Consider the following 24,898-nt stretch of genomic DNA (forward strand, 5'->3'; position numbering starts at 1 on the left):
ATTTCGATCGTGCGGTGCCATGTGTATACGCTCCAACTATGTTGAAAACATATACAAGGTCCGTGGTGTATACGATACCGAAGCTTACACCGATGACGTCAGTGAATTCATGGATGTACATGTTGAAACTAAAGCTTTGAAGTTTTGATTCATTACTATCCTACGCGGCAGCGGGTGTTACAATGCGCAGTTAAACAGGCAACGAAGGAAAAATAATGTAACGGCGGCCTAGTGGACAGAGCGGCTGGCTTCGAAAGGGCAAAGAATCGTTTTAATACTCAACATCCAAATCGTATAAATATTTCCCTGTGTACAAAACAATTTTTTGTACTTCATTCAGAACTCCGAAACTAAAGATTACCCACCTTTGTCTCCGGGTCCAGCTCTTTTCCGTTGCCCAAGATGATCCAGAGCGTGTTGTTCATCTGTCTACCTCCGCTACTGGGCTCCTTGGCAGCTGCTAGACTGGTAGCGCTGGTGTAAGTCGTGCGGTCGTACTCGTAGGGCTGCTGCTGACGAACCGGGGTTATAGGCTCATCGTGGCGCTGGAAAGGGCTGAAGCCCTTGACATGGCACGAGCAGCCAGAAGGCACACGGAAAATGTCGATGTGCAAACCCTTTCCCTTCTCGAAAGTGAGCAGTCGCTGGTAGCTGTACACTTGGCTGCATGAGCTCGAGTACTTCTCCAGCACGTACGAACACGGCCGGTTCGGTCGCCTGTGGCCAGAAACAAGCACCGCAGCCACTGTTACTCGCAAGCGAAACGAGACTAGTGTCAGCTCCAGGCGGGGGAGGGGGGGGGGGAAGAAACAATCTCCGCAATGTCGTCCTCCTGAAGGCCGCGACCTCGGGAAGTTCGCTTAAAATAATTAGAAACGATCCAAAGAACCGAAAACATCAGAGAAACAAAATGCTTTCAGCTCTTTGGCTGACTCACCGGCAAAGTCTGAAAGCTAGCTGCTTTGTTTATAATATGCATGGTTCGTTGGGCTGGTACTTGCATTGTCACTGAAATCCTCATCGCTATCTTTCGCTTCGTTTAAAGGGGCGCTGAGGACAGGTCCGTTCAACTCTCTCGTGAGTGAAAATTGATTCACACCTTTGTCTGACTAAGTTGATCTTATGTCCGGAAGCATTTAGAATATTTATAACTTTTCACTGCTCGTTTCTAAATCGTGACGTATACCTCGAAAGGGAATCAGTGACATCCATATAGTAATGAATGGCTATGATGCCTAGCCCCAGAAGTGGTCTGGAAGAAAAAAAAATTGGATGCACCCCAACTTGCTTTCGAGACCATGTGAAATGAAATGCACGCTTGTGTGGTGTTTCACGAGAGTTTCATTTTAGTTTTAAAACCTTCTAAAAGCTTTTTACAGTGAAATAGATGTCTTTGTCACAAGAATATGGTCATCTGTCAATAAAGGTAGACTTCGACTAATCCTCAGTGTTCCTTTAATCATCCGTGCACTGATCTGCTGCCACAACGAAGTCTTCTCTGGTGGGGAGGAAGAAGGTGGAGGGGCAGTGGAGCGTAAGAAGCAATTATTTCTACTTAAGTTATTATACATTTTTCCACAGTGCCATAACCATTACTGCAACTGTGTAAGAGCCCGGTTACCGCATTGGTGCTTTTAAAACATACCAGGCCAAACAAGCCACATACCTATACTTAATTCAAAGCAATAGGTCTGACACTATCGCCAATGTTATTCTTCACCCATATGCGAAGCTTATATGAGACAAAAAGCATAACGTTGCGTGTAGTGCGGCACACTGTTGCACACAGAAAAAAAAAAAGTGCCCAAACCGGCCCTATACATCTTCAGACGATATTGACAGCACCAACGGCGTTTGCATTCGGTCACTTATAAACCTTTGCATAATAGTTTTTTTTTTTTATTTTTGCTAGTTTTGTATAAACCTTCTCCAACCAATTGAGGTGCTGTCTGCGTCACATGAGTGAAAACGTTTATTTTCATTCAAACACGTTGCTCCACAGATGTTAAATATAACGATTATCCCAAAGAAAAATTTCCGTTTTCCTCTGTTCTTGGCCTGTTTTTACCACTTTTCCCCACCTGGCGCACTCAACTCCCGTAATATCTCGTCTTTCTCGGGGCCCGCATATTCATTAGCATGGCCCTTAAATTGATTCACGCCCCTCTTTCGTAAAGTACGAAATTATTCATGTGAGTAGTTTAATGTGGGAGAACACTCACAGGCACTTCTCGAGCCGCATTGTCTGGCGGTACTCGCCAATGTTGACGATGACCTTCCAAACACCAAGGTGGTTGCGGGCTCGGCGCGGCCGCTCGTACAGGATCTCCGAAGGGCACAGAAATCCTCCTTCGGGTGCGTAGTCCCGAGGCCGGCTGTCGCGCTCGGATGCTCCGAAGTAGTGGCGCAGGGTGTAGCGCTCCTCCTGTTTGCGTGTCACTCCGTCCACTTGGGCAGAACGATCCCGGACCTCCGCGTACATGGTGTCGAAACGCGCCCTTTGTCGGCTGATGGAGTCCAGGATAGCCGCACTGCGATATCGATACGCCATTAGCGACGCTCATCAGAACAGAGGCCATTTCGGAACATCTGTCAGCACCATTCGCCAACTTTTCCATTCTCTTTCGGCGTAGGTTGAACTCTCAGTTACACAAGTTTTCCGAACATTCATTCCATGGTTAAAAAAAATAGAAAATGACAGACATAAAACGCGGTTTTCCTGAGTATAATGGAGACCTGTATATTTTGGATATTACGACTGTTCAGCGGATATAAGATGGTGAAACACGGCTTATCTAACCATGGTTAAACCCTGGTTAAGACTGAAAATGCGCATCCATTTGTGCTGCGATGAATGAAGTCGGAGCTGTGTTGATCGATCATTATTCACGTTAGGGAACGCCACAAGTTCCTTCTATAAGGTGGGTGTAAGTATTGCGAGCAAGCATAAGGAGCCACGTGTTCTGGTTGGATCCGCAATGCGAACGAACGTCTCCAGCAACAAGCACAATATCGTATAGATAGCGATATCACAGCTTTTTCAGGATATCACTCGACTTGACACGTTTTACTTATTGGCGGAACGGGCATTCAGTGTTACCAGCGTTTTTTCAGTAAGACTGCCGGTTTAATGTTTTTTTTTTTTTTTTTTTTTTCACATATACAGACCGACGTCTCGGCTTCCCTCCACGTTTTTCTATAAATGGCCTAAAATCTCATCTTTAACTGAAAGTGCAGGTAGACTGAGCAAATAACAGAAACAAGGCGGTTTTATCAAACCCGTCCTTAAGTGCATTAAATTTAAAATACCATAGTGCTCACTATTATCTATGTAAATGATAGCTCATAATACACAATTTTTTTTTAGGGGTTTAAAACATGCTGTTGTTCTGTGTGTTTTTAAGTAGGTCTGAACTCGTATTTTAACTATTGACGGGTAAACTGAAATGCAACGCTATAAAGGGCATGCAATCTCATTTTTAACTGGTTGCTGCACGATAGTGGTCAATCACATATTGTGAACTTTTGACTGTTGCTTCAGAACAATATAGCATTCAGCGCGTTCTATTTCCTGAAAATAAAAATATGCCAAGTCTTTGTTTCTTTTCTTTTTCTAATGTTTACGGAGTTTCTTAAAACCTGCGAGAGATATTACGTCGGTGCGGTCTGTGCAGGTGGTTTGTAAGGTAAGGTGACTTTATGTACGTTATTGACCTCAGTAATTCAGCAATTAATTAAAAGCTAGCAAATAAACTTTTAATTTTTTATTTTGGGGGCCAACATTATAATAAGAAAATGAAAGCTGTGAAAAGTGATACTGAGTTCAATTTTTAAATTTAGTTTATTGGCAATGCAGCCCCAGAAATTTAATGTGAAATATACTCATTTTTAGCTCGTAAAGCTGGTTTCCCGCAAACCACCTTCCTAAAACTGCGTCGTTGGGCGTGGTGTTGTCGCAGAAATAACGTTCACTGTTCCACGGCACAAAACAGACAAAGCGACGCCATTTTAAAAATGTACATTGCTGGAAGCCAGCTTTACGAGCTAAAAGGGTGTATTTTTGACATTGAATATTTCGAGCTGCATTGCGGTAATGAAAATTTAAAATCTGGACTCAGTTTGGCTGTTGATCCCTAAAATAAAAATAAAGAAGTCCATTGCTTAATTTTAGTTGCATATTCAGTTACTTAATTACTGAGCTTTATCACGCACAAATGTCCGCCTTGTTGTACAGTCCACCTCCACAGACCACACCGACGTATCTCTCACAGGGTTTAAAATAACCACCTGAAACAGACTAAAAAAACACTGCATGCCTTCGCCAATACCAAATTAGTGGCGCTCTCAACATGTATACGTACGTCTTAGTGTGACCGTTGTCTGTTTGACAAATCGACAAATCGGGGTGGAAGTATCTCTAAACCTTACGTGTCCATGTATTCGCCTCGCAAGATGTCTCGGCTTCCCTCCTCTTTTGCTAGGTCAATTATTTCATGTGCTCTTCTCAGTTCAGTTCAGTCGTTCAGTCATGTCCGACTCTTCGTGACCCTATGGACCATGTCACGCCACGCTTTCCGGTCTCTCACTATCTTCCTAACATCACATAACTTCATCTGCAGTGCCTCTAGGATGCCATCTAGCCATCGCGTTCGCTGCCTACCCCTTCTCCGGCGACCCTCAACCTTTCCCAACATCAAATCTTTCTCCAGCGACTCCTCTCTTCTCGTCAGATGACCAAAGTAGCTGAGCTTTAACTTTAGAATTTGACCCTCCAATGAGCGGTCAGGGTTTATGATCGACAATATCGACTGATTTGATCTTCTGGCAGTCCAAGGAACTCTCAAGAGTCTTCGCCAGCACCACAATTGAAACGCGTCAATTCTTCGGCGGTCAGCCTTTTTCACAGTCCAACTCTCGCATCCATACATCACAACTGGAAAGACCACAGCACGAATTATACGGATCTTGGTTGGCAGACTAATGTCTCTGCTCTTTACTAGGCGCTCAAGGCTAACCATTGCTCTCTTTCCCAGAAGCAGGCGTCTCCTAATTTCATAGGTGCAGTCTCCTTCCGAGGTAATTTTGGAGCCCAAGAAGAGAAAAATCTGTCACAGCTTCCACTTCTTGTCCCTTGATGCTCCAGGACTTGATAGGACAAGACGCCATGATCTTTGTCTTTTTAATGTTCAGTTTAAGCCCAAACTTCTCACTCTCTTCTTGTACGCGCATCAGAAGTCTCTTGAGTCCCTGTACTTTAACTCCCGACGCTTTTCTTGGCGACATGTAGAAAAAAAATGTACTGCCGACCTCTGTATCTCGTGTTCACCCTCTCATCGTCACCGGTGCATTGCCATTATTGTAGTACGCTATGGTTACGCAACAAGCTGTTCCACGCCACTCTAAGGAGCATGAATACGAACGCATGAATGATGGCAGGTTCTAGAAAGTTAAGTGTAGCAAAAGCAACATTCACAGAGATTTATGTACTCAAGAGCACCGCGACGAAACGGGCCGCTGACGTCATAGAGACGCAAGAAAGTTTCAGCGCAATGGGGTGGGGGTGGTGATGGGAGGAGCCGACGTGCCCTAAACAGCCATTTTTTTTTTTTTCTTCCTCCTTCGTCGGCCACTGCACGAGAGCACTATGCTATCGCCGCAGCTAATCGTCATCCCGCATGTTTAACTGCTACTCTCTCTCGCTGTTGTGAAATGCATGTCAACAGTTTCATGAACTTTCATTCCTTATCGATGGATCCAAATACGCCTGCTACAAAGCAGCGCTGGGTCATCATCACCAACGCCCTGAATCGAATCGCTCTCCAAGGGCTGTCCTTCGCTCTGTAAGGGCGGCCCTCTAAGGGCTGCCTCCTGCCATATAAGGGAGTGGGGTTTGCCCCCCTCTACATTTTGTGGCAGTAAACGTTTTCACCCCCCCCCCCCCCGATCGCACTTTCCTCTCGAGATACATTAAACAGTTACTGATTTTTACAGTGTGCTACAAGTAAGGTCTCCAGTCCTCGAATTCGCCCAAATTTGCCTGAAGACAAACCTTGAAATCTCAGCCTTGTGCCGGGAACGAAATAAAATGCGACGTGGTAGCGCACTCACTCCGCATTTCTAAATCATCGAAAATTTTTGAAGGCAAGAAGGACACTTCCGAGTATTTTAACGAAACGATCACGCACCTACAGGTAGTGCACATATTTCTGTCGGCAAACATATCGCTGTCATTCACATTTGCATACAATCGTGCTTCTATTAATGCAACATTATCATAGAAGAAAGAACGTACTTTGTCATGCCTAAGAAGTAGGTATCGGATGTTATTAAACAATCAGTGACAAGCGTTTCCAGATGAAAGATTACCTAGGGCAACGTCTGAGCGCATTATAGTTTTTTTATAGAACTCTTGTGACTGAGAGAAATGAGCCAGTCGCACTGTCATAGAAGAAGTATGCCTTTCTGTTACTGAGTTGAGTAACCTGTAAGACTTGGTTTACTTTGGCGTAAGTGCCTCAATTTTTGTCAATGCAAGCAGAAACAACTGCATCGTAATAAAACGATATAGCGAAATAATGGTTATCCCAGCTGTTATAAATGAAGCTTTCATTGCAAACCATGCATTCCATATGTCCCTTTTGCTAAGTCAAAACTTTTTTCTACAGGATGTATTAAGAACCTAATTAAAATGAATGGCCATTTTGGCTGAGTATACATCAATATAAAACTATGTGTGACGGCTCCGCACGCATTAGATGCGGAAAAGTGAAGTCAGTGTCCATAAGCGTATATCAGCTCCTCGCAAAAGAGACGCAAACTTTTGCCGCCTAAAGGGAAGTCCGCAAGGATCTTCTCTCCGGACGATCTTGCTGCGAAAGACTTCATTATAGTCGCCCATTCTCCAACCTTCTTTTCGAGCGCGAAGTGCGTAAAGCGCGCTTTGCTTCTAAGATGTTGTGCGATGTTTATTTTGAAGGCGTACAATCGCGTGGTTTGACCGCTTAGTGGTGCGTTTCGTTTTCCTAGCGGTATCCACGAGTCGCCGGCTTTACAAGGTCGCGTTAGAGACATCGGTGGACAACGATATCATAAAATAATTTCAGAGCCAGAGCGAGGCCATGGTCTATGCAGTCACAGCGCGTGCGAAGTTTCACCGAAGGATTTTGATGCAGCTCCGAGCACGCTGTCTACAATCTTCGAAAACAGAAAAAACTATCACTAACACCTTCGTCCGCGGTGTGGCAGTGTGAAAGCGGAAGAGGAATTAAAATAAGCTTCAATGTTACGGAAAATACAGCACAACTTGGAATAACGAAGCTCGTTAGCTAGATACTTCAGTGGAACGTTCTATAGCAAACATCGACCTGAATGGACGAAGCTGAGAACATTAGCCTTCGAAAGATTTGAAGAAGCCTTTCTCAAATTATCAAAGAGCACTTTGGTAGCGTTCGTTCCGGTGTACGTATTCTGCACCAGGCATTGCTGTCATGCTGAATTCGTGCTATGGCATGCTTACTTAAATTCATGCGGAGGAATCAAAATAAATCGGGCACTCGTGGTGGAAACCTTGCCAGCCGGGCTCCCTTTCACTGCTAGTCATACTGCCTTTAGCGCATTGGCCCCACTATTCGGCTCGGTGAGCGTATGAAAGGATTGTTGAATGTTGGGAGTGCTGAACATGTGGACGGCCGTGGGCGAGCTGACGCTCATCTTGAGGGTGCTTTGAAGGCTAATACACAAAACGCCAGCTATGTTGCCTCCTACCTGCATTGTGACAGGAGGTACCTTTGCCACGCGTCAGGAGCGGTCAACCCTGTTCAATCATATTTACGTCTCCAGCTGGATCATCCTCACTTCATTTAAAATATCGCTGTTAGACCTGAACCTCATCTAAGAATATGCAACTTCAATAGCCATTATTTCTGGCTTTCTTTTTCTTGAAAATGAGCTAGTTCTCGAAACCTACTCACCACAGTTGTTTTTTTTTTAAATTAGTACGCTATCCTCCTTTTCCAAAGACGTTTTCTCTAAAATCAGGAATAAGGATACAGCACTGTGGCTGAACACTTCCCGGATTCGTCTTGCAGATGGACAGGCGAGATTCTGCTCTTTTGATGGGGTCGGGGATGTTCTTTATTTGATAGGAGAGACTTATACCTGAAAATGTTCAAAATATGAGCGCGCCTATTTCATGAATATATTGGCTGCTTCCTGGCTTTTCAAAATTTATTTATTTTGTTGTTCTTTTTTGTCGTTATTTCCTTACCAATTATGCCACCCTTTCAAAGTCTTCTCGTCATTTTCTTTTTCAGGATTGCTGTTTTTAATTGGTATAACTACTGGAATCTCAGGCTGCAGTATTCTTTATGGGGCGCCCTTTCAAAAGGAACTAGGTACCTTGCATGGGCTTACTGTACAATAATAAGGTCGCTTAGACAGGCATTGATGAAACATGGACTCCAATGCAGTTCTCAATGCTTTGCTGGGATATATATATATATATATATATATATATATATATATATATATATATATATATATATATATATATATATATATATATATATATATATATATATATTGTGCACGCATGATTTATCCCGTTCTAGGGAAGCCTCTTTTATGAAATATCGTTAAATCTCCTGAGCGAAACTTTTTTTTTTTTTGCCGATAGTATAAAATGGCGACCAGCAGAATGAAGTAAAATGTTTGGGCGTGATTGAGAGGAAATACGCGTTTAAATACACGACCCGGATGAGACATTAGGAATCTCACGACTTCCAATTTGTGAGAGTCGGTGTCTTTTAAATTTATTTTTCCGTCTGTACATGGGTGACAAGCGCACAATTTCCGCCAGATATGCAGGACAACCTATAAATTCCTTTTTTCTAGTTTTCATCATTCTGTTGTCTTTTTCACTTTAATAGTGCCCTCTCTTCATATTTATACGAAGTTCCTACAGTTACACGGTTAAGTTCAAACGCTAAAAGACGAAAATTAGTCTTACTCATATGCTTTAGAATATTAACCTCTGGACTGTTGCAAGAACAGGTTGCTTTAATCGTATTCTTTGATTCATTCCAGTCGCTTGTGACCTCGGGTTTCATGCGCACTACTCTTTGGTTAAATGCATGGCTGATAATCCTGTATGCAATATTTCCATGTGAAGCGAGACCGTAGGTCGTGTTCTTTGTGAATTTCCCACCGACTGTGTCTGAAAGTATTCTCATGGCCGTACGCTGGAAGAATCGATCCACTCCTGCTGACTGAGATGACGGTTAATTCTTGAACATGATCAGTGGCGGTGGAGGCCCGCAGGAATTGTTTCGTTTCTTAGTGTGCCGGGTGTGCAATCTAGGACTCTGCCATACGCTTTACTTTCTTACTTCCTTCACTCCTTCCTTTCCCGTTTATATTTTCTCATCCCTTTTCTTTAGTACAGAGTGGTAAACCGGCTTGTTCTCTCGGTTAACCTCCGACCCTTGTCTTCTTCTCCTGTCCGCATCCTCCTTGATTCGTTCGGAATAATTAGATTGTTATTAAAATATAGCTCGCGGGCGCAGCGCACAAACAAAAACTGCAAAACAGGAAACTTTTATGTCTAAATTTTATTTCCTGCCAGCGCTTCAATGTACATCGTGCATATCGATTTCATTTTCGCGTGCCAGCTGCTGAAATGCCTTAAATCTGGCATTCGCGATTGGATTGTAATGCCACAATAACGGCGTTTTTTTCCTTCCACCCACACGCCCTTACCCTCTAGCTCGCCAGATTTATCGTTCCCCAGATTCCGTAGCTGCATGTGTTTTTACGTCTTACTCCGGCCGAATGATCAATCTTCGATTTCCCGAAGAAGGTTTACTTTTCGTGTTTTACTCGCGGTTTCCGGTTTCCCAGATGACATTCTCGCTGTTCATAAAAAAAAAAAAAAAAAAAAAAAAAAAAGAAAAAGAGAGAACCTAGGGATTGTTGCACGTCTTCTCGTCTTTTGCTCACTTGCTGAAATTTGTGGTCGAATCCATTTGTAAATGTCCCTCTTTTTGGGGGCAAGTCAGCCCCGCCATGGACTGATAATTCTTCGGCTACCGAGGTTGCTGTCAAAACGAACAGTGCGTTCTCCGTCCGACGTTATTTACGCTCTTCCCAGAAGGAGGAGGGAGGCAGCGGAGCGCCAGACGGCGGGAGATAGAATCATCGAATCATCGAAGAGAAACATTTCTTCGCGTTCTGAGACTCAGCGCGGATTTCGCAGCCGGTTGCTAAGACAGCACCATTGGTACTAGTGTACGCGAAGTTCGTTCTAGGCCAGTCTAGTTTTGTGTGTTTTTTTTTTAGCGTTGTTAACTTTAAGTACATTTTCTGCGTACCGCCGTTTCCTCGGCTAGTAACCGGTATAAACTTGGGCTAGATACGACTTGGTATTTTTCTAGACGCCGACACTGACTTAAGTCTGCCATATTAACACTGCTGCTGCTATTAAGCTCGCTGTGTACTAAGGTAATGTTCAACAGCCTCGGGAAGGAACAGCAGTTTGCATTAGGTAGCGAAATACTGGAAGTAGTAGGCGAATATGTCTACTTAGTACAGGTAGTAACCGCAGATCCGGACCATGAAAAGGAAATAACAAGAAGAATAAGATTGGGATGGAGCGCATTTGTCAAGCACTCGCAGATTATGACTAGCAACTTACCGGTATCGCTCAAGAGGAAAGTATACAACAGTTGCATCTTGCCTGTACTCACCTATGGGGCTGAAACGTGGAGGCTAACCAAGAGAGTTCTACTTAAGTTGAGGACAACCCAGAGGGCTATGGAACGAAAAATGGTAGGGGTAACATTAAGAGATAGAAAGCGTGCAGAGTGGGTCAGAGAAATAACTCAAGTTACCGACATTCTAGTGGAAATTAAGAAGAAGAAATGGACATGGGCAGGACATGTAGTGCGAAGAGAGGACCACCGATGGTCGCTGAGGGTAACAAACTGGATTCCAAGGGAAGGAAAGCGTAGCAGGGGGCGGCAGAAAGTTAGGTGGGCGGATGAGATTAAGAAGTTCGCAGGTGTCAAGTGGATGCAGCTAGCACAGAACCTGGTTAAGTGGAGAAATATGGGAGAGGCCTTCGCCCTGCAGTGGGTATAATCAGGCTGATGATGATGATGATGATGATGATGAACTCGTAATCAAAAACTAATAACTAGCGAACCTTTACCAATCGTAAGAATGCATGGTTCTTGCAGGGTATGACTTCAAAGGACCGCGATGTGTTATCAACTTATTAAGCTTCTACACAACATTGTATGATGACTCACACGACTATTCCGTGTTAGAGCGCTGCAGTGCAGCCTTTGGAATTCTACTGCGCGACTTCGAAGAACGAAGCTTAAAGCGGCTCGAGTATAAATAAAGCTTCTGGAAAATAGGCCACCGGCTATTCCTAGTAAGCAGTATTAATAAATGCGCTCTTCATTGAGATATCATCTTCTCTGAGATGCTCGGCGTACAGAATTTCACACTGTGGTAGCCTGCATTCTTGTGGGACGCTGAGGAGCGGGAGCTCTAGACCGGCTTCATTTCGATTATTATGTTCATGGCCGAAGGAACTCGTGTATGTACAACTGTTCTGCTTCGTCATCTTTGAGTATCCTGTAACAAATTCTTTTAGAAATAAAAGTAAAGAGAATAATAAGCAGTAACCCAGTGCTGGCAATATCAGCATGAAATTCAAATATATAAGATAAACGCATGCGCCGATCTGTTTGCCGAAAACTCGTATGTTATTGTTTTTAAAGACATTTATTTAACTTATTCTTGCGCGCAACGACTTGTTCATGAATGGGTAATTAGAAAGCATATATTGACAGTGAGTATCTCCAAATGCGAGAGTTGCGAGAGTTGGACTGTGAAAAAGGCTGACCGCCGAAGAATTGACGCGTTTGAATTGTGATGCTGGCGAAGACTCTTGAGAGTTCCTTGGACTGCCAGAAGATCAAATCAGTCGATATTGTCGACCATAAACCCTGACTTCTCATTGGAGGGTCAAATTCTAAAGTTAAAGCTCAGCTACTTTGGTCATCTGATGAGAAGAGAGGAATCGCTGGAGAAAGATTTGATGTTGGGAAAGGTTTAGGGTCGCCGGAGAAGGGGTAGGCAGCGAACGCAATGGTTAGATGGCATCCTCGAGGCAATGCAGATGAAGTTATGTGATGTTAGGAAGATAGTGAGAGACCGGAAAGCGTGGCGTGACATGGTCCATAGGGTCACGAAGAGTCGGACACGACTGAACGACTGAACTAAACTGATCTCCAAAGAGCCTCCTTACCTGACAAGTCAATAGCCTTAAAACGGTACGTATGAAGGTAAAAATAACACCAAAAATGCGCGTTCTTTTTCTTTTTTGTTGCAGTAGCAGAATTTTAACAGTTCGACGTATCAGAAGGAATGCCCGGAACCATGGTAGGGCTTGAAATGCGTGTAAAATCAGTTCAGGGAAAGAAAAGAAAAGAGTAGGGCAGGGGAGGGGAGTGACACGTAAAAGAAGCGTCCTTGGTCCGAACACGACAGCTGCCCAAACCTCATTTTATATGTGATATTGTGTATAGTGTGTATAGTGATAGTGCCTGCGCCTAAAAAGCTTATGCGCCTAGAATACATGGAACATGCAACGAAAATATCCTAAATAGAACGCACCAGCATTAAACGTAATTGCATATGGCAGGTCGCACTACCGGCAGCTTAGTTTGCAACATAAGTTCCCGAAAAAAAAATAACATTGGTGCCCCATCTAGCTACCAATAGCCATTTATTGCTACGAAAGTATGTAACATACACTTTCTTTCATACCTTCCGACATTTCAGGTAGTTCGATAAAGCGACTGCCGCGAAATAATGTTTTTTCCGCACCCGTGCGTACCGTAAACTTTTGGTGCCAATGGTATATATAGACACCCTATAACCGCCACTTGTTGCAGTTCTCTTTCAGCGAAGCCTTCCAACATATTCGGATTTATTTTTCAGGCATGCCATGAATTTCTTTATTCACTTTTTGGCGCTTCCTCTGCGGCTGTCACGATTATCGAGATAGCATTGTTTTCTTTCGCAACTGCTGTCACAGTCTGTAGACCGTAGAGGCGAATGTGGTAGTTTTATGCTTCAAGTGTCACTCAGCTGATGAGTTTCCTGTCATTCAGTCTTACGGTATAGTGTCATTCCGCCGTTGACGCAGCCAAGCTGTTCTTATGCTAGCAAGGAAAGGAGAGTTCTAAGCTTACGTCAGAAATAATGTCGCTCAAATGTGGGGAAGTGACGGGAAGCTTCTCCGATGGCAGTACGTTGTATCCCCCGCTTCCATTCAATTTTATTTCACATGCAAAAGGTAGAAAGAGCATCCAAAGCAGCATCTAGGATTTTTTTACCCATTTCTTTACGCAAGTTTAGTTTTCTTTGAATACATACCTGCTGACAAAACTGCTCACAAAAAGCTGCTGTAAGTGATGGAGTGTCTTATGCGCAACTTTGACGCTTCCTTTGCCCTTACTTCCATTGCTTACACCGAAGCGACATGAGCAAGTGCCAGCAAGTCGAAAGTGCTAGAGAAGACGTCAGCTGCATCTGCTTTTGAGCGACGCTTCGAGGGATCCTCATCCACAATAAACGTTCGCTGTGGGAGTCTTGACAATGACGTGGCTTAAAAACGATCAAACTGTGCTCTGCCCACGGGCTATCTTTTTCAATGAAACTACAGGAGTACCAGTCCATCACTTTTGAAGAAACTGAGCAATATCATATCTTGCCTATGGAACTGTGGCCCTACATACTCGAAAGAAGCGACAGCATAGTCATGCCGCTGAACTGACACTGTTCACAAGTCTCCCATTTTCTTCTTCTCGTTTACGGTGTTGTAAGAAGACTGAAGGGCACGATATAACATCTGTGCCTCTGTGCTCCAGACAGGAGCCGCGCGGTCCCACTCAGCCCAATGCCAGTCAGAAGTACAGTAATGCGAGCAAGGATAAGTCCCCCCGAAAATCATGTTGTTGTACTTGCACACTTGGAAGCCTGGTACTGAAATGTTATTTTCTTCTCCTTAATTGAAAGGAAGTGACACATTAAGCAGTGTCGTTCCTTCTGTATCTTCTTTTCCTTAATGTGAATATGAAAGAAAGTGACACTTTAAGCAGGGTCAGTTCCTTCATGAAATCATCGCGCATTCCACTGTGAAGTTCGGCTTCGGCTGACTCAGAGCTGAATCGAGAACAGTCGAAGAAAGTCGTGTCCTGTTCGACTGCGCCCCTACATGCACGAGATACAGTAGCAATGGAGACCGTACCAGCTGGGTTTCTTTATGGAATGAATCATGTCATTACCGCGTTCGTCCGATAAGCACGAGGCTATAGGTTCGAGCTCAACTATGCAACCCCATTTCGGCGTGGTTGAAATGTAAAAGCTGTCAAAAACTGCTCGAAAAGACATGCTTCAGTGCTTAATAAAGTAGTCATCAAGGTCGAAATAAACCCGCACTCATTTGTTATCACTGCGTCTCTCATGGGTATGGTGTTAGCCATTGAACCACGATGGTGGTGAAAAATTATTAAACAAATAAATAAAACAAATACAGCAGCCAATGATGAAAGAAATGCAGACATTTGTGAACGTGGTAGTCCTATCGCGAATAACGCCTTCTGCTTCTGGCACACCAGTCTCTTCCATTGATAGTGTTATCTGTAACCAAAAAAAAAAAAATGTTATCATGAAGAATATTGCAGTATTTCAAAAAATGGCACCTTTCGCAGTGTTTTTCTTTTCTGATCCTTTTTCACACGCGCTGAATAAGAAAAAAGAAACATGGCACAATGCTGCTTGCCTTTTTCACCCATTACCGCTCTACACTTCTCCTTTCCATCTCCGTTTCAAGTTCTTGTCTTTGTTGTGCTTTTTTCCAGCGTCCTGTCGTGTATAGATATTAAATCCTGTTCTTCGTCTACTGTGAAGTACTGAACCATCTCCGCTGTATTGGATATATAGATAGGCTGTTTGGTCTCCCTCAGTGGAACAAGTCCAGCTTTCTTTAATATCGCTTTTAGCTGTGTGAAAACTATAGAATGTTGTAAAGTAATATTGTGAACATATTTTGGGATACGGTCTAATCTTCCAATGCGTAGCAAATCCGTTCTTTTAAACTATGTCCAGCGCTCATACTAGGCCGTCAAGACTGACGTAAAAAGTCAGTGGGGCGTTCTCGGCAGCGATTCAGAAGCACCTGTCGAATACTTTCAGACACTGTTATGAGCATGCTAACAGCGATTATCTAACCTTATAATTCGAACCGAAACTCTCGTTTTCAAGCTTGCGCTACGCTCGCATTGAGTGTTTAAGACTACCATAGAAAACTAATGGGGTGAGTTTTGGCAATAAATGTCAGGCAACTATAGAATATTGCAAAGCACTTTTATGGACATACTGATTAGAATTGTCTAACTTTCCGATGGGTATGCAGCAAATACATTCTTTCAATGTTTCTCCTTCACCCGCACCGATAGCTAAAACTGCTACAAAAACTACATTGTGAGATAACTGGGAAATATAGTAAGGTATTGTTATGAGCATACTGATGCGAATGGCCTAACCATCTCATTCGTACAAAAACTTTCGCTTTAAAATTTCTGTTGCGCTGAGACTGAGGTAACTGAGACTGCCATAGAGAACTAATTCTGTGCTTTTTTGACAGTAACTGTGAGGCAACTATTGAATATTGAAAGTTACTAATATGAATCTATTCCTGAAGAATTGCCTGATCTTCTGATCTGTAGAAGAAGCTTTCTCATAACCTTTGTCCGGCGCTACCACAAAACAGTTAAAACTGTCACAGAATACCAATGGAGTCTATTTTTGGCAAAAAATAAAAAAGTACAAACATCCCGGCAGAGGCTCGGTCTGTATATTGAATGCTACATGGTGCGATCTCGCGATATACGAATGAAATTGCATCCATGAACAACTTGTCATGAAAAAAACAAAAGCGCTTGTACAAAATTTCTGAATGTGGGCGCACGGTAAGTTCCGAAGGTACGAAAACTTTAATTTTTTGAAGTTAAGTTTCCTTCTTTTTTTTTTTTTTTTTACAGCATACTCTGAATGCAATGTGCATGTTAGCAGCAGTTTAAATTGCGAATGTTTTTTTTTTTGTTTTTTTTTGTTTTTTTTTTTTTTTGTTTTTTGAGGAAGCTTCTTAAAGGCGTTGTTCGCTTTAAAAATAAGCTGCAAGCCCGTATGCAGAAGAGAGAAATCGTACTCCAACGAGCTTCCCATGCCTGCTAGTAGAAAAGCTCTGCCAAAAATAGCCTCATAGGAGGCTTTCTGTGAACACCTGGTTTTTGTGTGAACTATGCTGCCTATGCTACTAGGCAGAGCTGATTCTCGGGTGCCTTTAGATTTAAATCCAAGATGCTTAAGTCTTGTAGAAATGTAAAACTGTGCCAAGAAATGAAATACTGGCCACTCACATTTTTACTGCACCAATCACAAACAAAAATCTTATTATGATGAATAAATAAATGTTTTCCGTGCGTCATATGAGTGCCGATGTATGATGGTTCTAATCTAACCTACTAATCTACTAAACTAATCTGCTCCACTTTTCGTGTTGTTTCAATAAAAATAAAATTGTTATTAAAGAGAAGCTTCCATAAAAATTCCCATTAAGCATTCTGAATTCCGACGAAACTGGCTGCGATGCATGCCCGTTTCGTCGAACAGTTCTGGATCTGCGATTTTCGCCTCTATCCTTTTTATATGGCTTACGTCTTTCTGGCATACGTAGCGACAGGTTACTCAAGCTGATGCTTAAAGGACGCGGACATGCGACCAGTTTTACTAAGAGCATCTAAATGTTCGTTGACGTCAGTTCACTGACAATAAGGAAGAGCGCAAGAAAGTAACTTAAATATATCTCTCTTTATCCCTCATTTTCTTTTCTAAAAGTGAGCCCTGTAGGCTGCTGTCGTAGTAAGCACGGGGCCTGTATTTCAAACTGTCATATTCATTGCAGCCCTGGTACTTTTCCAGGGAAAGAACGCGATTACATCGTGGATTTAATTTACGAACATGTATGAAAGCGATTTCTAGTTGCGCTCTGTAAAAAAAGAGAAAAAGACTGCATAGTCTGTCGGTTTTCCTCACCTTCTTTTTTGGATCCATCACACTAGGACTTCAAAAGCGATTCTTTGAAATTCCAGTGTTAGAGACACTGGCTGTTCCTCTGAAAACGTGCACTGTGCGCTCTGTCATAGTCATTGCAGCCCTGGTACTTTTCCAGGGAAAGAACGCGATTACATTGTGGATTTAATTTACGAACATGTATGAAAGCGATTTCTAGTTGCGCTCTGTAAAAGAAGAGAAAAAGACTACATAGTCTGTCGGTGTTCCTCACTTTCTTTTTGGATCCGTCACACTAGGACTTCAAAAGCGATTCTTTGAAGTTCCAGTGTTAGTTTCACTGGCTGTTCCTCTGAAAACGTGCGTTGTGCGCTCTGTCTAGCTGCTATTATTCATAGGCCCTCAATATGCAGTGTCCTCGAGACGCATACACTGTTCGCATTTATCCTTGCTTCAAGAAATCGATAACGGTCTTTTTTCTGAACTTAGGTCAGAAAATTGCGAGGTTACCTTTTTCTGCCGTTATAACGTGTTGTCCATAAACTTGTGGCAAGTATTACGGTCCTTTTCTTTATATATAGAAATTCTTGTGTCTCCTGTTTGGAGCTTCATTATATTCGCAAAAAAGAAAAGATTGGAAACAGAAAAGAAGTTTTCGCAGAAGGGCCTGGCAAACTTAGAAGAATGATGTGCACATTCATGACCGCATTAATGAAAGAGAGTCTGTTTTTAGACAGATTACAAATTGATTGCAGGAAGACAATTAGATTAGTACAATGTTTAAAAATATTATCCTAATCTTATTAAACGAAATTTGGGTGGCTACAGTTTTCTGAGCAGTGTACAGGACAGGACGCCTATATGCGAAAAAAGAAACAGTTCAAAAATATTTGACAGTTTACCTATAGACTAAAGATGTCTGGAAGGTTTTTGTTGTTATTTTTTTTTTTCATTATTAGTGTGGTTTCTTGTCTGTTTGCTTACATTAGCTCTTTAACATTTCATCTTGTTCTACGATCAACAGAACTTTTCTACCTTCGCGATGGGGTAGCAGACTGGCGACAACGGTTTGGTATTGAGCGCAAGCTCATTGGTTTAGTCGCGAAGTTGTGAGGCTTTTCTTATGAGGTGACACCTAAGTGCAATGCGTACAGTCTTGGTAAAAGGTTTTGAGTGAACAGGGTCGGAATTTAAGCATTTCAGGGGAGCGGGAACGACCCACCTATCCCCCCCCCCCCCCCCCCCCCCCCCTTCCCTTATTTCATCCCCGCTGCTCTAACTCTACGGAAGGGCCGGAGGGTGGCCCCACCCATGAAGACCTTGTATCAGCTGAGCAAAGCTGATGCTGGACCTGATGTTAAATTAGAGGCATCATATCGACTGCCTATTCACATGACAGACTTTTGCTGCCAATTTGCTAAGTAAGGTTGGTTCTGAACATTTGAAGGGAATCTTTGATTAGTGAGTACTCGTTTCGTGTGCTATTTCTTAGTCAGGCTTCTTAGTGGTCATTCTATTCTTCGGCCTGTACCCTGGGGCCAGCTACACATCCATTTTTGTTTCTTGTTTCCTTTTGTTTCTTTGTATCTTGTTTCGAAAGCTCCGAAGGGTGATTTTAAAGGCGGAACGAAGTTGCCTTTGGAAATGCACTGCAGAATTGAAAGAATTCTTCCGTACGTCGTAAATAACAACGCACCAAGCATTGCTGCCAGTGCGGTCAGACAAGAGCAACACGTGAGCGCTTTAGCGTGAATTACATTTTTATGCTCTTAGCACATTATGGTAACAGCCAATGGAACGCCCTACCAAACCAGCCGAGCTTGTCGGAATAAGTTTTTCGTTTTTGTCCGGGAAGGAGCAGGCTCGGAACCTCTCAACCACAGCTGCTCCGTTTCAAGCTGCTGTGATCATGCTTCAGGTTTTTATTCATGCGTTTTCTTATGCTCCCAATAAACTTTTGGGCTCATAAACAAAGGCAAGGGAGTATTCTCCCTAAAAAGTGGGCGTACACTTACTTCGCATGAGGCAATATTCACCAGCTCTTGACGTTATATTCGTTTTCATGCTTTCATTTATCGCGTTCGTGTTTTATACGCGAACGCAATATGCGTGGTTGCGTTTCTCAGATACCAGTCCATAGAAACGGATCGGGGCCTCAGTTTGAAGGAGCACTACAGGCCCTGCAACAAGGCTACAATAGGACGATAGCTTGTGGCGGTGTAACCGCTCAAAGTAGGGAAACATGGATGCCAAAGAAAGGGACCTCTATTTTCAGAGATATCGATTGCGAGTGTGTGTGATTCTGGCATCTACTTACTCATAGCAGGCCTCCGTCACTTCGAAATTCATGGCAGGTGGTTGGTGGGACCACAGCGTGTTTCGCCAGAGGACGGTGCTTCTCTTTCTCTGGCGCAGGTTAAGTTGTTAGTAATGGCGATTTTTGAGCAAGGCTTAGTTTCAGTTATGTAAGTCTATCTTACTATAATCTGTCCATAATATCTTACTAACGAAAATAAGTCACTAGGAGTTAAAAAATGGTATTGCACTGAAACTTTTCAAAACCTACCTAAGAAACCGTCTTCAGTTCACCAAAGTCTAAAACGCAGAGTCTCATATGGGCGTTGTCGCCGCTCTCCAAGCTCATTGATGCTAACACTACTTTGAAGTTGGGGCGTGCATAAGAGTCAGTATCAGTTATTTTACCAATTGCAGGCAGTTGCTCGTAAAGTGCTGAAGTTGACAATCTGAACCTAGGGCGTTGAGCTCACTCTCAGCGAAGGCCAGTTTATTTATACAGACCCTCTGACACCACCGAAGAGTTGACGAAGTAGCGGGCGTGTTTTTCTAACACGTTTGACGACTACTGGCGCGATATCAGGTCCATTTCGGCTAGAGGGGCTGCGTAAGCTATAACTTAAAATTAGCCGGGGGATATCTCCACTCAACTTAAGTAGAATCTTTTTCGTTAGCCTCCACGTATCAGTACCATAGGTGAGTACAACAGTTGCAACTTACAAGTACTCACCTTATATGGGGCTGACACATGCCGACTAAAGAGAGAGCTATGGAACGGAAAACGGTAGGTGTGAAGTTAAGAGATAGAAAGTTGCAGAGTCGGTCGGAGAGATAACTCCAATTAATTACATTCTAGTCGAACTCAAGAAGAGGAAATGTACAGCGGAAGGACATATGTAGTGCGAAGACAGGACAACCGCTGGTCGCTAAAGGTAACAAAATCGATTTCAAGCGAAGAAAACGTGGCAGAGGGTGACACAAAGTTAGGTATGCGGATGAAGCTAAGTTCATAGGGTGAAGTGAGTGCTGTTAGCACAGGACCGGATTAATTGGAGGAATATGAGAAAGGTCTTCGCTCTGCAGTGGGTATAGTCCGGGTGATAATAACGAACTCCGCTTAAACCAATTAACACATGCGAAAAGACTGCAATGTTTTGCCTGGCGGTTTGGCAATAAAAATTTGCACAGAGTTCGACAAAGTGTTAAATTTCTTTAGTTGGATTGGTTTTGGGCGAAATGAAAAGCGCAGAATCTCACTTGCTGGTGGACACCTGTGCGTACAATTAACGGCATGCATTGGAGGTATACATGTCGCTGGTACAAATTCCTGTCGAAAACTGGCCTCTAACTTCACAAGCACACGGATGCTCAATGGGGAAGCGAAATGGCGTGACGCCACTGTGAACACTGCATAAATGGTTGAGTCACAATGTTCATAAGAAATCACGTGTGCATTTTTTTTCGACACGTGTGGCGGAACTCCAGGTCACAGGAAAGGCGCTGCCTTTTTGAATGAATGAGATTTATACGCTGACGTGTATAACATCGACTCAGTTGTATGTGCAATGTTACATTTCGTTCAGCGAAACTGCGATAAGTGAGCGCCAGGAAAGGCATGAGACCAAGACCGGAGAAACTGCTTGTACCAATTCACGTTGCACGTGCGAGAATTTCATATTATGCAGAAACTGCACGGTTTGCACAAAGATGTCTTTTTTTTTTTATGAAAGCCATCTTTGGGTGCATGGACTGCTAAATGTCAAGGTAGGCTATTTTTTATTGATTATACACCTCGCATGCATGCAGTGTCTGTGTTTTAAGCAGGTATGATTAACCGCCAAAAAATCCTGTAATAGTGAGCGGAAGTCCCCGAAATTTTCCCGGAAAGCAAAAATAACTTTCTTGCGGCTTTTATTCACCATAGAACACTAGGCATACGAAGGGAGCGAACAGACATTGATACCTTTGTATGTATCTCATAACTAGCGCCGATTGTTTTCCTACGTTTGTTAGCTGAGAAGGTAGTGTTGCAGCGTGTACGTGAATAAAGGACTGGAGAAACTTGGTTGCTTACATGACCCTAACTTCCCTTATTGGAGCTCGCACTTTTGTTGCTCGCCAGGCTACCGAAAAGGTTTCGTTAAAGACAATGGATATGACATAGCATCGCTTTGCGTTGTATGACATGACATAGCATGGCATGGTATGTCATGGCATGATGTGGTAAGGTATGGTATAGTAGGTCATGGTATTGTGTGGTATAGTATAGTATTGTGTGATATGATATGATATGGTATGGTGCGGTATGACATGTCATGGTATGGTATGGTGTAGGTGTGATATATAGCACATGGGGGTATGGGGTCTTCGTCCCAAAGCAACATAGGCTATGAGCAATGCTGTAGTAAAGGGCGGCCGTAATTTCAACCTCCTGAGCTTTTTTAACGCACACTGGCATTTTACTGCAATGACTGCGTTGCATTTCGTGCCCATCGAAACCCGGCCGCTGAGGTCGGGATTGAATCCACGCCCTCAGGCTAAGCAATCAAGCACCCATTTAAACTGGGCTATTGCGGCGTGGTTAAAAACATGACATAACGTTCACCCAGAGACAATAAAAAAAAAGAAAAGAAGAAAGTACCGCAATAAAGGGACCAACCTGAGACGTGTCCCAGCTGGCGCCTGCCCGATGCCAAGGAGCGGTGTCTAGTTTTCTCCAAGAAAATAACGACAGGACCACAGCCTGTTGTGGAAGTTATTGTGGAAGTTGATTTGCTTCAATGGTTTTTATCGCATAAGTGGACTATTAGGTAAACAACAGTGTGTTTAGCTTATGACCTCAGCACTCATATTTCAGGTGATAGACCTTGTCTTTCCACTGATCATTATTTACAGGCACAGTCTACCATATTGCGTATTAGTGCTTCGGTGCCTCAGTAAGACCCTTAACCCTATGCGGCCGCTGCTTTTATGTCTACTTTGCGGGTGAGACAACAGTGCATAGCTGCAAATTATTTTTTATGCCCTGTATATTGGGTTTCTTGTTGTATGTTGGTATTTCTTGGTCCGCCAAATTTTTACTCTTTTATCTGCATTGAAAAGCTCAGCTACTTGATATTAATGAGCACCGGTGTCCTTTTAACACACACTATTTATACATGACAAAGTATAAACACACGACCATGTAGGAAGGATAATTGCTATACATTATACGGCTCATTACGTAAGATGCAATCCATCGCAGATAAAGTTTTGCACGGCCGTCTATGAACACCTCTATCATATAGAATACAAACCAATTTAGCCATTTTACATGCCACCTTCGCACGCTACCTGCGATTAGGAATTAAAGTGACCGCTTTGCATGTACAAAAGTACAGCGTATTACCTGACGCAGGATTACAAAAAAAAAAAGAAAAAAAGAAAAGGAAAACAGGGCTTAGAGTCAGTCCTAAACCCTTTATCAGCGCACTTAGAGGCTGTCACAAAGAGAGCGGACCTACACCTCAGCAATTTTTGGTTGACAGATGTCGCCAAGGCCATATAAACCAATTGAGACCAAGATAAGGGACCACTAGTTAATGCTCTTTCTACGTTCTATAATATGTTTCTCAGGAGCAACAGTCTTAAGAGAACGTAGTGACTCCTTTGATTATCGATTATTGATGGAGTAGAGACTCAATTGAGGCGTCGCCTACTTAGCTGAGCTTCTTTGTTTGACAAGACTGGAAATTTGGACTAGTCAGTATTTCTTTCATGGTGAAAAACAGCGCAACCCAAGACAACGTACAAGTGAAATAATGACTGCGGTGGTGTGTTACGTCACTTGTCCTTTGTATTCGTTTACGCTCTGTTTTTCATCAGGGAGCTTCTCCTCCCCGCGATATGACTTCCTCCTCATTTAAATATGCAAACTGTCGAAAAAAGACGTCATCGCATTCGGCGTGTTCAACTTCGCTGTAGAAATAAGCGTTTTTCGTTCGTACATCGGGAAGTCAATGAACGTGGACGAGTGCGCTCGGCGTCGCTGTTTGTCAGACAGATGGAGCCTCGCGCAAACGTTCTCTGCAAACTCGAGTCAATCTGCCTCTGCGCGTCTACCTAATTTCGCCATGGGTTAACGCACCTTCGTAACAGTACTGGTCAGGCAAAGGTCCTCGATTTTGTGACATATTAGGAGCTGTTCATCACACGTTCGTAGCCGACGCTATAATTTAGGCGGCAATAAACGTTATGTGTGCCGGCACGCGAAGCATTACTTTGTTCCCAAGACCATGGGCCACCGTAGTCGGTTTGCCCTCCGTAATGATCGGGTTCATGGGATGGGATCGACGGTTGTGATGTCTGGCGAGGTACAGGCGCTTGTCCCCTTTCCCAACACCACTATGCCCTACTCTCAGATAGGGTCAAGCGGTGTAGAGATGCTTGCCCCTTTCCAAAACCCACTATGCTCCAATGTGGGAACGGTTATTTGGCGCAATCGCACGCAGTGTTTCGAATGTGTAGCTGTTTTATTTTTGCCAGATGTAGAGGTACCGTTACGCGATTACTACTTCAACGCTTGTCCAGAACATCCTTTTTGCACTTACGTAGGGTACTCGAAGTCATCAAGGCAGATGTCTTCGGAGAAACGGTCGCAGCGTGGCTCCTCGGGCTTGGGCCGGCTCACACGACTCGGCAGGTGGGCACTTCCTAGACTCATTGGTGGCCGCGGCGGGGCGTACGCCGGCTCTTGGACCGCATTGTTCGTCGGCGGTGCCGGCGGCAAGGCAGCGCCAGCCTGGGTCCCCACGGATCCCGGATACGCGGGCCGAACCACGCGCAGCGGCAGGCCAGGGGGAGGCGGCATAGCTGCGAAGGCGCCGCTCTGCGCAGAAGGCAATGTTCATTCGGAGCAACGCCAGAGCTCAATATAAATTCCTCGAGATTCGGAGTTTTAATTGCTCTAATTAAACCAGCTTGTGGAGTCTGCCTCTTAAAAAATTAATTATAGCCATGAAAATCTTTGGGAAGATTGCTCTTTCGTTCACCGATAATTTACCTGCATAATGAGTTGAGCGAGGATAGCATATACTGAGCAGCGCGAGTACAGCGGAGACACAGCAAAAGAACAACGCTCGCGCTATATGCTAGGTCTTTCGTCGCTGCGTCCCTGCTGTAATTACGCTGTTAAGGATGTCTAGATCAGAAATAGTCCAATTTTCTCTTCTGGTGACTGAGGGCTCTCAGATATATTTATTTATTCATACCTCAAATGCCCCTGTGTAGGGCTTTTACATGAGGGGGTATATATCGCGGCTCCGGAGCGAATGTAATTAATTGTGTTTCTGTTTATATGAAACGGTAATACGTGTGAAACAAAAGTATTTAAGCAGTTGTGAAATGGTCTCCTTGTAAGATGAATGAAACTGTTCTCTCAAACATTGTCGTCGCTTTGAAACTTTCATTGGCGTCC

The 24,898-nt window shown here is 43.5% G+C and overlaps 2 protein-coding genes across 2 annotated transcripts in view; both read right to left on the reverse strand.

Annotated features, from left to right (window-relative positions):
* LOC146203477 (uncharacterized) overlaps positions 1-24,292 on the reverse strand; it is a 37,419-nt gene extending 13,127 nt beyond the window's left edge. The window contains exons 1-3 of the mRNA XM_084585679.1: positions 24,033-24,292; positions 2,223-2,531; positions 366-717 (exon numbers count right to left, since the gene is read on the reverse strand). Of these exons, the coding sequence (XP_084441805.1) occupies positions 366-717; positions 2,223-2,531; positions 24,033-24,292 (921 nt within the window). The remainder of the gene's footprint in view (positions 1-365; positions 718-2,222; positions 2,532-24,032) is intronic.
* Positions 24,293-24,469: 177 nt separating this feature from the next.
* Positions 24,470-24,898, reverse strand: part of LOC146203478 (uncharacterized) — a 67,035-nt gene continuing 66,606 nt past the window's right edge. The window contains exon 4 of the mRNA XM_084603033.1: positions 24,470-24,484. Within this exon, the coding sequence (XP_084459159.1) occupies positions 24,470-24,484 (15 nt within the window). The remainder of the gene's footprint in view (positions 24,485-24,898) is intronic.

The sequence above is a fragment of the Amblyomma maculatum genome, chromosome 1, assembly GCF_055883805.1.
Source record: "Amblyomma maculatum isolate TAMU_Amacu chromosome 1, ASM5588380v1, whole genome shotgun sequence".
In the NCBI taxonomy this organism is placed as follows: Eukaryota; Metazoa; Arthropoda; class Arachnida; order Ixodida; family Ixodidae; genus Amblyomma; species Amblyomma maculatum.